Below are 13,129 nucleotides of genomic sequence, written 5' to 3'. Positions count from 1 at the left end.
AGGGTGGGGCTAAGAGCAGAACTGATGGGAGAGTGGGCCTTAGAAGGGCACCACCCAGCCTATACTCGATATGCTCACTCTTTTCCCCAAAGCCAGAAACTGCTCAGCCAGGTGATGAATCTATAGCAGTATGGTTCCTGGAACCTGCCCAACCCGCTCACCTCAGCTGAAAGGTGAGAAGAATTAATTCTGGGCAAGAATTCGAAAGTGTGACTACGTTAAGGACTAGAATGGTGAGATGCGTGCTTTTCCCCAACATCAGGGCTACTGCCAGACAGCCAGGCTGTCATTCTGGCGAGGTGACAAGACCCTGAAACTCTGATGTGAGGCATTTGCTCATTACCTGGCATCCCAGTGGTCATGACCATCTGCTCCATGTGCCCCCTCACAAATGACAAAGCAGATTTCACAAGACACCAGTACCAACGTGCCAGCGGGTGAGTAGGATGGATATGCTCAAAGCTAGAGAGCAATAGAGTAGCCTTCCTAGAAGGTGCCAGTGGTGTTTGGAAAGGACTCCTAGCTAAAATGCCTGAAAAGGGACCTGTCAGTGCACTGTACACAGGCATGTCCTAAAATCATGCTGCGCTTTTCTATACGTTGCTTGATCTTAGAGTCGTAAAAATCCCACATTCTGTTCACATGAGGAGTAGATTGGGACTGCCCTGAATAAGCATTCTCAGTGAGGTCCGGGCTGTTCACCGCCATCACCCAGAGCACTGAGCACAGAGGCAATGCTAAAATGTAACCTCTGAGTGTAAGATCCTTGAAAGTCTCTGGCTTTTTCCAGCTTCCTCACAAAGCATGTAAGAAGGGTAATGAGGTAAAAAGTACACATCTGGGGAATTGTTTTCCACCATGTTAAGCTACCAGTGTTCAAGTTGTATTAGTTAAGGTATTGCTACATAAACGCTAGAATCAGTGGCTTAGTGCATTACAAGTTCATTTCTCAAGCACATGAAATCCAATGGGCACTAGGGATTGGGGACATGAGGCTGTACTCCATGTAGTCATTCAGGAACTCAGACTTTCAGAGACCCTACCTTCTTTAGCATATGGCTTCCAGTGTTGACCAGGGTATCAGTAGCCACCCGCAGGAGGGAGAGCAGATAGATGACCAGGCAGCAGGCTTTTAAGGGCCAGGCCTACAAGTGTGCACGTAACTTTTGCCCATATTCCATTAGTCAGAACTCAGTTACCTGACACACTCACTGTAAGAGAGGGTGAGAAATTCAGCCTAATCTTTTGTGTCCGGGAAGGGCGCAGAAAACAAACAAACATCTCTGTTACAGAGAGTGTGGAAGATTCCTTTCTAGAAAATCATCTCTCATCATTGATGCATATGTGGTATCTATCCTCTCCCCCCCCCCCTCTTATTTGCCATCTGTGATATCAGAATGAGGGCCCCTATAACACCTTCCAAAGCGAAGTTAAGATCTGGCAATGACTTGCATCTCTCTAGTCATGTGATTCTCTCTCATCTTGCCCTTCTGAAGAAATCATCATCCTGAATCCGGTTGTCATTTTTTGTACCAAACACTTTAAGAGTTGTATCTTATCTACATGTATCTATTTTTATTTTAGTTGTTTCTGACTCTATAAAAAGATCTGTGTAAGTGCTGTTTGACTTACTTTTCTTCACGTAAATACTAGATTGCTGTGTTCAGCCGCAGTCTGGTGTGTCGCCTCATTTATGTTGTGACTGTACCTCAGTTTATCCATCCACTTTCCTGTAGATGTGCACTGGGGCTGATGGCAGGGTTGGCTGTTTGAGCAATGTTACTGTCATCCTCTACATGCCTGCAGTTATACATGAACAAGAGTGTTTCTTGCCTGTAAACTGGGAGTGCAGGTGCCGGGCTGTTTAGCTTCATGAAGTAATGCTTTCAACTTACCCCCTGTCAAAAACGTATAAAAGAACCTGTGTGTCTACACAACTTCCTCCACACTTGAGAGAGCCAGCTATTTTAATTTTTACTAATCCTTTCATCATTAATAAGCAAAACACATATACCTTTATATGTTTAGCTTCCCCCGGTACCTGAATTCTCTAAGCTATCATTATTTTCACTACTTCTTGCTGCATCCAAAGCAAGAGGTGGCACCGTATCTCAAACCAAGCTCAGGTCGGAAAAGTAGTTCAGACTGAATGATTTCAGGGAACGGGCAGACCCGCGCACTGGCTTTTGTCAGTTTGTGGGTGGGCAGCCCCTAACACTGCAACATTTTAATTCCCGTGCCTTCCCATTTTGGCCGCTCTAGATACTTATACATGGACTTTACAATTGGGCTGATTTTTGGAAAAAGCAGCAGATAAATTCAGAGCAAACAAGGTTCCATGGAGCAGCCAAGTCCAGCTAGTGAGCTGCGGTGCATAAAGGAGCTGAACGCGTCTGCTGGCTGATGGAGAGCCGGCGTGGCAGCCATGGACTATGGATTAAAATAAAAGTCATGGTTTCCCTGCAGCAGCTCGGCCGCCTCGCCCCTGCCCTCCTCTGCAGTTGGGTGCAGGTGCAGCACTGTGCCTCCGAGCCCTGGGTGTGATAGCCACGGCTACATCCGCCCTCAATCTGTCTGGTTTAGTAAGGGCAGTCTTGTGAAGATAAATCATGTAAACAAGTTAGAGTAATGGAATACTTATTTATAAACTGTGTGTTCGAAGGCTTGTATCCACGGTTAAAAAGAAAGGTCTTATCTTTTAGCTTGTTGAGCAGGCACGGAGCGAGCCCTGGAAAGCAGGGAGTCCGCATAGGCGTTCCTCGCGGAGTGGGGGAGGGCGGGAGCCTGCTCTTTCAAACGTGAGTGGCTTTTCCACCTGGGTGCACAGCCCTTTACTTTGATGGAATGAGCCACAGAAAACATAAGAAGCGTGTTCTACTCCCCCATATTTCCTTCTTCCCTCCCCTCCTCCTTTTCGTGGCCTAGTGATCTTTTGTTTTCTCTGCCTCTGGCTCTCCTCCTGCGATGGGTGCTCTGTTTGTGCTCTGAATGGAAGCAATAAAGCAATGGGAAATTCAAGCTCTCCACCCACTACCCATGTGTGATCCCCCTCCCCCCAGCTGAAAGTATAGAAAGAGAAAGAAAATGCTTCTGTCCCACTGTGACTGGCAGAGGGGCTGGCGTTTAGCCATTAATATCCTGCAAGTGCAGACAGTGTTTTCCCTGACAAGGGCACTCCATCAGGCTGCCCAGACCTGTCAGTCAGTGGGTGCAGTGGAGCTTGCTGCTTTATTGTCGGGGCTCTCCCCAAAGCAGGTTCCAAAGGGGCCTTTGGAACCAGACAGGATGGCTTTCATCTTTTGGGATACCTGCTAGCTTCACCCACCTTCCTCCCCAGTTTCTACTCTTAGGTGGAAGCAAAGATGCAACATTAAAATCTTAGTGAGGACCATTGGGCCACAGGGCAAGTGGAGACTCTAGAATGACACGTGGGAGAGCCAGAGCCATTGTTTGTTAGCTGGTATGAATAGTTTGTGTATGTGTGGAAGGAGACAAGAATCCTGTTCATGTTTATGTAGAATGGCATATGCTGGATCCCAGTATGTGAACCTTCTCTGTGAGATCAGCACCATGCACATAGTAAATGCTCAATAAAAAGCCACTTAGTGAATAAGGGGAGATCCTAGTGAGGCTGTATAATGCCCTGGACTTGGCAGAAGCCATTTGGTGAATTTCATAAAAAATCTGAGGGGCTGGAGTGTTTGGAAGCCTTGGGCTGCATTAATGCCCCAGGAGTCTAAAATTCAGATATGTGCATCCAGACAAAGGACAAGAGGCCAGAGAGGGAGGCTTGGCAAGGAACCAGGCACACTTGCCTCCTCAGAGGTGGCAGAGGCACGTGTGTGTGTCCCCGAGGTTGGCCCAAGCTGGGGGCATGCTTGCTGCTTTCCTTCCAGATGTCATCAGGCTAGCCTGTGCTATATGCGAATGAGACTTATAGATATGGTTCCACGGCCCAGGGCTGTGGGTGAGGCATGTGTGTCCAGCATTGGCAGATGCTTCTGAGTCAGGAATCACAGAGCTTGGTTTTACACGTGAAGAAAATGGTGCCATTTAAAGGCAATTATTCGAGTGGTGTGAGTCAGCTATGCAGCTCCTGGCAATGCCAAGTAAGGGAAAGGAATGGCGTGTAGAGTTCTCTCTCTCTCCCTTTCTCCCTCTCTCCCCCTCTCTCTCTCTTCCTCTCTTTTTCTTTCTCTCTCTCTCAACAAAGCCCAGGCTGGAAAACAGAGCTTGCACCTGCATGTGGATGATGCATGGTGAGGGGCCTGGACTGCCAAACTCCTTTATCTGAACAACATCAGGGCCAGGGAAAGCAGCATCAGACCATGAGAAAGGGTTCATCTGGAGAAACAGGGAATCAAAAAGATTCTTTAAGCTGGCATGCACTTGACCTTTTCCCTGATCCAGCCACTTCACAGGAGGTTCCAGGTTCCCCGGACTGGCCACCGATGGGGTGCATGGCAAATTACAGGAAAGTGTGTGCTGGTGTCTTCAGGCCCCGAAGCCAGGCTTCGGGCATCTACTTCATCTGTGCTCCCAGTGCTGCTCCCCACCCCCTTTCTCTCTCTGGCATGATTTCATGGAAGACCAATGCACTTTCATTTCTTGAGTACTTTTCATGGTATTTTTTCCCCCCTAAGGTTGCTTGTTCTGCTGCCATGGCAACCCAGCCCTGCATCACCCACCTCCACGTGGAGGGAGATGTGAAAGGGACAGGACAGTCCCTGCTTCCAGCCCATTCTCTGCAGTTGCTAAGTGTAGGGAGCAGGGGAGGTGATCACTGTGGATATGTGTGTGGAAGCCACAGGTTTTTCTCTCAAGGCTTTTTCCTTTTGTTGCTGGGGAGGCTAGAGGGGAAGGCGTTTTAATGTGTCCCAGTCAGACAGTGTAGAATCTGACAGGGGAATGGAGCAAATGTCAGGCCACCAAAGGTGACTTCTGGTTCAGGAGCTCTTTCACAAGTGGAGTAAAAGCTCAAAAGGATCACAGAGTAGCAGACCAAGGCCTATTTATTCTGTGCTGATAATGGGCCAGCCCTGGTTCTCATACCTTTTTCCTTCTGAGCAGAGTTGGATTCATCCCATTACTGATAAAACAAAACTAAAACAATTTCAGTAACCTTGGGGATATTAACAATTTTCAATTGTGGCTGAATTTTAACAGCAGTGATATGCCTCGCATCTGTTGCATGCTCATAATTGAGGAATGGTTCCTTTTAGCTGGTGGCATTTTTAGTCTACCATTCAGCTTGTCAAAATTGAAGGCCACAGAAGCATAGTGGACACTGGACACACAGGACCGGGGCTGCTGGGAACAGTGGCGTTGGTGGGGGGAGGGTGGCATAGACTGGAGAGTCCCAAAATGGGTGAAGAGGATCCAGCCAGACCAGCCAGAAGGGTGCTGTGGTGTTTGGGGAGGGCAGAAGTAAATGCCTTATCTGAGGGCGACTGAGGTGACAGAGGCAGACTCTGTGGATGTTGAGGCAGAAGCAGGACTAGGCTGTAGGGAAGGTCACAGCACACTCCAGCTTGGTCCAGGTAAACATAGGGAACAAAATCTGTGCCTTGAGGTCAGTACAGCTTTCAAGGCTCCACCTGGACAGTAGGGGCTCTCCAGGCCTCAGCATATTAATTCTGGGCAGGATGTCTGCCCTCCACCTTCATGGTATTTTTTATGGTGCTCACTAGACAGGCAGGAGGGAAACAGACTGAAGGGCTACTGTGCTGAGTTCTGCCACCGTGAGGCAGCCCAGGGTGGGGACTGAGCTGATGGGCAGAGCCATCCCTGGCGTGCTTGGACACCCGACTGCCACTTAGGAGCTGTGTGATCCTCAAGTAGTTATGTAACTCCTAAACCTTAGTTTCTCATCTAGAAAATGAGGCTGATGACTCTGCCTGCCTCTGTGAGGGAATTAAATCAGGTAGTTAGGCCCTTAGCACTAAGCCTGGCTCAGGAGCAGCACTTAATATGTTTATAATAGTCAAGTAAAATCTGTATTCCTTCTGGGTCTGGAGCTTTCACGAGGTTCAGGCACTGTTGGGAGCATTGTTAGAGGAGGAGCCACAGTCCCCGGTACCAGTGAGTTCACAAAGGCATATGGAGCGACAGTTTGGAGATTCAGAAATCTGCCCCTAAAGATGAGAGTAGTTCTTTGGTTGAAATTGCCATGGATCTTAAATCCTATTTTTAAAGGGCTAGTGAGGGGAAACAGTGGGTGGAAACTAGGTTATTAGATCTTATAGATGAATTTTATAGTGGAAATGCTCAATTTTACTGTAATGACATGACACCCACTGGTGAGGATCACCAAGCCAAGGGCTGCTCTTTGCAAGGGACTGGGGCTGAGGAGATGACACTCTGGGGAGCATGACCGCTGTAGCCATCTTGGGGTGACCACAGTGAGTGGTTGCAGGTCCAGACAGCTGGGATGCATCAGTTTTTGGGTTTTGTGTGTTTCCTTTGGTGTCCCCCAGGGAGCAGGTCACAGCGAGAAGAGCACTAGTGGGTGAAAGAGAAAGTGGAACTGAGTTTTCCTCAAACTGCCTCATCTGCCAGTATCAGCACCTACTGACAACAAAAATTGATTTTAAACACTCACAAAGTATTGGGTCTTCACAGGCATAAGGCCTGAGTATCAGCTGGCAGTGGAATTCAGTGAAAATGAGCCATTTTTGTGGGTGATGTTGTTAATACAAAAGAAAAGGCCTATGATGGCAATAAAAGCTATGATTTCAGCACACCGACTGTGTTATCTTCCCCCTTAGTGAGAATGTGGATCTATTTATTTCTCTGCTTAAATATTTACAGCATCCCTCCTGAAAATGAGAATAATAATACAAAATTAATATTCATAATAATGGTGGTAATATCTGTTTTTGAGTGTACGCCATATGCCACAGTCTTTGTTAGAATTAAAAAAAAAAAATCTACATTGCCTTTAATCCTCACAATAGCCCTATGAGAATGCTTCCCCTGTTTCACAACTGGGGAAGCAAGGGCTCAGGGAGGATATGAACTTGTTCAGAAACCTAGTTGGCGAGCTACCAACTTGGATTTGAACTAATGTATTTTTCCTCTGAGGAACCCCTCATGGGTTTTGGGATCTTTGAGTCTGAAGCTATTTTAACACTGTCAGAAATGGAATGGAATGAAGAATATTACTCTTTTCACAAAGCCTCAGGTTTGTCTGGGTTTTCAGCCCATGTTCCTGAAATCTGCTCTGGAGACACAGGAAGCAGAAAGGAAGGCTTCATATCTGCATCTTAAGATGCTGAAAAGTCCATTCCTTGCACCTCAAGAAAAATTTTGGGGCCTGGCTCTTCTTTCCCAGTCTCTCCTTCCATCTGGGTCCTGAGCTTTGTGTACTTTTCTACCCCTTACACACTGATTCCCCTCGTATTTATCTTCCCATGCCTACTGGTGGTATCTTCTCTGTGCCATGAAAAAGTATTAGCTTTTGAGTTGGAGCCCACTTCCTTCCACTCTAATTCTGTCCATCCTTAAATGTTCAACTCTTGTAGAAGCTCTTTGAAGAGTTTCTTATAATCCCTCTTACCTTCGCAAATCCTGTAGCACTTTTTGCTGGCCAAATTACACGTGCTACCTGTGCCTTAGGTGTGTGTGTGTATCTCTTCTCACTCAGTAGTTCATGATGATTTGGAAGATAGGAGTTGTGCCTTCTGTTATCCCTGTGCTTCACATATTGAAGATGCTCAAAAAACATTATTAAATAAACAAAAGTTCTTCTCCTTTATACTTCCTTTATTTATTATACCTAGCTATACCTTGAAGTTTTACACTGTCACTGCTACACCTATAAATAGATCTCTACATAGAGACCTGGAATAGCAAATAAAAATCTGATCAGACTCCTGTTCTAATACTACCTCCAACTCCACTCTGGGCTTCTTTACTAAAATACAGGTAGCATTATCCTCTGCGAATACTGAAGAGTTATAGAGAGGTTATTCAAATCTTCGGTGTCTGCTTTGGAATGCACTGGGTTGGGAAACACCGAGGAAATTTTCATTCAGATCTATTTCAGATCCAGAAAATCAAACTCCTACCTTCCCCCCACTCTTGTCTCTCTCCTCACAATGTCCTAAGGCCTCAGAGTGTAGCACAGTCAGTGTGTTTCTGGGGTGGAGGTCATGACACATTGGCTCTGTTGGGACAGTAGGACTGACCAGTAAGTGATCAGTGGCCCTGCCCTGTCTTTGGTCTAGCTGCTGATTCAGAACCATGGACAAAGCTAAAGACAGGAAGTCAGGTTTGCCTTCGTCTTACCAGCTCACCTGTACTTCCAAGGCCCAAGAAGCTGATAATCCTTTTCTAAAGAAGCCAAAGGAGGGAATCAACTGGCACTAAGCTCCCCCTCCCCATTGGGAATTTCACTCTTTAAATCATAAATCGGTCCCTCTAGCTATTTAAAGTGACCTACACAGAGAGAGTTCTCTTTTCTCAGAGAAGAGCCCTCATGCACAAACCAGGCTGACACTTGTCCACTAATTGCCTCCCACTGGAATTTAACTTATTCATGGGCCTCATAAATTTCAGAGGCGCCTTATATTGTCATTTTACTGTATATGGGCTTGTTCAAATCAATATTATATGCAAATATATATATATGTATATATATATATATATACATATATATATATAAAATCAGTGGAAAAAAAAGCCATGATATTCTCTTCTTCCTGTGAGTATTTTTTTTAGTACACAAATTTTATATTCTGCCTTTAAAGCTATTTCTGCTGCACAGCTGCTTTACTGAGACTCAGACTCCTACAGGCCCCACTTGGTCCGACACGTACCTTGAATATCTTTTCACAGTGTTTGATTTCTGCAGTCGGTTGTATAATGAGGAAGGAGTGTGCAGTGAGTTTGTAGATTCCTATTAACCAGGTCACCCATGAATCTATTTTTATGCACTTCTTTATTAAAAATAGCAGAGAACACGATAATATTTAAACACAACTACTTATAGGAGCCTAGCTTCAAAACTACACCTAATAAGTCTTCTCCCATTTGGCATTTCAAAATGTTGTACTACATTTTCCCATCACCAAAGCACCACTTCTCCATTTGCATTCCAGGATGTGAATAGAGAACATTACAAATGACAATGGATATTTTGGATAGTCATATGAATTTGTGATTCTCTGCCCCATTTACACCACATCTGTAGTGTTTCATTATGTTCTTGGCACTGCCTTTGAATATGGCCTATAAAGAGATAAGCACAGACCAAGATGGTAAGGCAGGACAGGGAGTGGGAATAGACAGAAGAGAGCTATCTTTATACACTTGAGGGAGGATATCTCATGAAAAAGGAGAGTAAAATTGTTCTGTGTTGTACCCAAAGACAGAATCAATGAGTGAAATCTACAGTGGTACAGATTTTGATGCAACCTAAAAAGTACCTGACAACTAGAGTTGCCAGACTCTCTAGAACAGGTTGTCATATGAGATAATGAGTCTCCAGGAACTTCAGGTGCAGGACTCTAGGCTGCCTGGGCTATCTTCCAAGACCAGTGCTTCCAGAAAAACATACCCACTTCAGCTGCGAGAATCAGTGGTCTTTACCATGGTTCTGGGGGCATTGAAAAACCAGAGGTACTGTAGTATTAAATCACTTAATATGAATGCCCAATGGGCCATGGCAGCCAAGGTCAAGGTAGAAAGTGAGTTTGGAGTTGTTAAGGCAGGCATTCTTTACACAGCTATTTAGATGGTTTCAAAAATCCCTCAAAATGGACCACAATCTTTCATTTTGTTGCTTTAGTCAAGACTTGGCCACTCCTGGTTGAAGGTTGAGACTTCAGGACTCTCTTCCAACATAGCTCAAGACAACTCTCGAAACAAGACCATAGCAATGAATCATAGATGAAGCTGCACCAAATTCACAGAAGATCAATTGAAAATCCTCATCAAAGTGTTCAACCAAAAACCTTACCGAGGCTGCACTGTAAGCAAAAGCTTGTCTTAGAAATCAACACTGAAGAGTCTAGAATCCAGATTTGGTTTCAGAAACAAAGAGCTAGGCACTGAGTACAGAAAAGATCAGAACCGAAGAGGACTTCGAGACAAGCCAAGACAAAGATCACCCTGTGGAGAAAATTCGAAGTAGAGAAGATAGATGGTATTGTACCAGTTATACTTCCTCCCAACTACACACCCTCATTGCGGCATTTGCAAACAACCCGTATCCTGGGATTGATTCCAGAGAGCAACTTGCTAAGGAAATTGGGGTTCCAGAGCCAAGAGTCTAAATTTGGTTTCAAAACCAAAGACCAAGATTCCATGTTCAGGGAAAAAAAGAACCTAATGAGCCTTTGGAACAAACAAAACCAGCAACAAATCTCTGACATGAGAGAGTTCAAGGTACAGAAACTTCACACAATGGCATCAGTCTAGTTAGTAACTGGCTTATTTCTCTGAGGCCAGAACAAGATGGACCAAGAGACAAATCAGTGCACTTGATGTCATCAGTCTGGGCTCCAAATCTCTCTTACTCTGCCTCGGAACATACCCTTCTAAACATACCTTCAGCTTCTCCAGAAGTTGAGCCTTCTGGGGATGGTCAATAGGACTTCAGGAGGGAGACAGACACTAGGAACCACACAGCCCTACCAACGGAGCTTGGCTCCACAGTTCACTGATGTCAAGGACCATGAAAAGAAACTTATTCATATCATTTAAAAAAAAGACAGTAGTATCTTACCAACATCAGTACTGTATATTATTAAAAGTGTGAAAACAACCCCTTTGAAACGAAGAGAGTTTTACATTCGTATAGTACCTTCTCCTATATTCTTTCGATATTAACCATAATTCTCTAAGGAGGCAGGGAAAATATGTTCTCACTTTTTATAGGAAGGAAACTGAGACCTGCAGGGCTTAGTGACTCATCCATCATCGCGTGCCTGGAGGGCAGCATTAGACCTTGGAGGGATCTGGACTGTGGAAATTGGAGTCTTGCAAGCTAGGCAGTATTTGTGACCATGCTAAGTATCAACAATGTGACTTTGGACAGTCTCGTATGTAAAATGAGGGCATTGGAATAAGGTGAACTCCAAGGTGCCGGCCTATTGTCTGAAATTCTCTTGCCTCTCCATACCACATGTTGCCTGGCACAGTCCTTACTTTTTGCCTGGAAGGCAGGAGGTAAAATGAATCAAAGTTTGAGGGTTGGAGGAAACCCTTCTGATGCATTGGTGTGTGTTTCTAGGGTGGTAACATTATACTTCAGCTGCTATCAGACACCTTTCTGCCAAGTCATTTTCACAAACTTGAGACCCTTGGTTGCATTTTGATTTGAGGTTTGGAATTTGAAAATATGTTTATACTTAACCTTTGTGGTCTCAACTGTGGTATGGAGTGGTGAAGGTGGCCTTTGTGAATTTCAACAACCCTAAATGTAGAAGAGTCAGCAGGAATGGTGAGGACTCCATATTTTATAAAGTATAAGTTATAGTTCTGTCTGATTTTAATTTTTAATTTTCAAAGTAGAGCTGTTAAACTCAAAATTAGGTTTCATATTAATTACAAGGCTCTTGACAAAGGTAACTTGTATTACATGTTCACTGTAGAAAATTTAAAAATAAAGAAAATTACGTAGGTGATTTCCTATAATATCTCAAAGATAACTGCTATTAAAATTTTATTGAAATTTCCTGGAATGTTTTTTATGTACCTATATATATTTGAAAACAAATTTAACATAATACTGTACATATGATTTGTAAACCTTTTTTATTGATAATGGTAAACTTTACTTCACTAAATATTCTTTCAAAAACTTTTTAAAATTGATTTTGAGAGAGAGAGGAAGGGAGAGGGAGAGAGAGAAACAGGAATGAGAGAGAAACATCATCAATTGGCTGCCTCCTGCATGCCCCCTACTCGGGACGGAGCCTGTAACCCAGGCATGTACTCTGACCAGGAATCAAACCAGTCACTTCTTGGTTCATGTGCCGATGATGTTCAACCACTGAGTGACACCAGCTGCGCACTAAATATTCTTTTAAAAAAGTATTAGATTTGAATTTGGATCTGGGACTCACCCAGTGTTCCAGTATGTGGATGCATCAAAAATCATTTAACCTATTTCCTATTGTTGGGTATATGGAATGCTTATAATACTTTGTTAACATAAAACCATATGTAAAAATACTCTCTTCTATAATTTCTTGACAGTGAGTGTATGAGATGTAAGTCTGATTTATCAAACAGAGAAAACTAAAGCTGGACTTCCTTTATTTATTTATTTATTTTTTTATAGTACCAGCAACCCTATTGGGCATTTATGAGAAAATAATAAACTATTCACTTACTATGTTTAATTGAAGTGGTAACACCAAAGGTTTAGGGAAAGCTTCCCCACTGTTACCATTGTGGGATCTATTACGATGCTCTTGGCCTTTTTACACAGTTAGTGTCTTGCATAAACATCAAAGCAGTGGACTCATTTTTCCTTTCTGTTGACTCTTCTTTAGCCTGATGAAGTCCTCCGACATCGACCAGGATTTATTTACAGACAGTTACTGCAAGGTGTGCAGTGCACAGCTGATATCTGAATCTCAGCGCGTGGCCCATTACGAGGTAAGGACCACTTTTTCTGCCCAGTGTTTCCAAATGGAGGAAAGAGCAGCATGGGTTGTGGTTGTAGGACATGAGGGTGCCCCTTCTGGAGTTGGGGCAGGTTTTAAGAACCACAGGGCTTCATCCTTTGTGTTCTGAGCTCAGGCCAGGAGAAATGTGGATGTGTGGGGTTGGAAGTGAGGGCGGGGGACATCATTCTCAGGCCCTCGCTGCTTCCCAGATTCTGGTTTTTCCTTTGTACCTCAGCCCCTCGAGGCTCAGTGTGTTTTCTCTGCTTGTTAAATCTGTCATTGCTCATCCCTGAAGTTCTTTTCAGGGACACGAGGCAGGATGCATTAGTGCCAGCTTCTCTTTTCTTCAATGACCCCAAAGATAAGCTCAGAGGCCCTTTGTTCCTCACTGCAGGGAAATATGGCAACATCGTGACTCAGTACCAAGCTCCTTCCACCTGGTGGCAGCTGCCCTAAATGTGTTTATCAGCTGAAAGACTTCCCCTGCAGAGTTATAACAAAGTTTGAAA

General features: G+C 44.3%; 1 protein-coding gene across 4 annotated transcripts in view; it reads left to right on the top strand.

The window, feature by feature from the left end:
- ZMAT4 (zinc finger matrin-type 4) overlaps window positions 1-13,129 on the top strand; it is a 303,306-nt gene that overhangs the window by 51,056 nt on the left and 239,121 nt on the right. For all 4 annotated transcript variants that reach the window (XM_081128908.1, XM_081128906.1, XM_081128907.1 and 1 more), the window contains one exon: window positions 12,504-12,609. In XM_081128908.1, the coding sequence (XP_080985034.1) occupies window positions 12,508-12,609 (102 nt within the window). In that variant the 5' untranslated portion in view covers window positions 12,504-12,507. The remainder of the gene's footprint in view (window positions 1-12,503; window positions 12,610-13,129) is intronic.

Source organism: Miniopterus schreibersii (assembly GCF_964146895.1).
Source record: "Miniopterus schreibersii genome assembly, chromosome: 2".
NCBI classification, from domain to species: domain Eukaryota; kingdom Metazoa; phylum Chordata; class Mammalia; order Chiroptera; family Miniopteridae; genus Miniopterus; species Miniopterus schreibersii.
The sequence above is the reverse complement of the archived record's forward strand: the minus strand, read 5'-3'. Positions and strand labels throughout refer to the sequence as shown.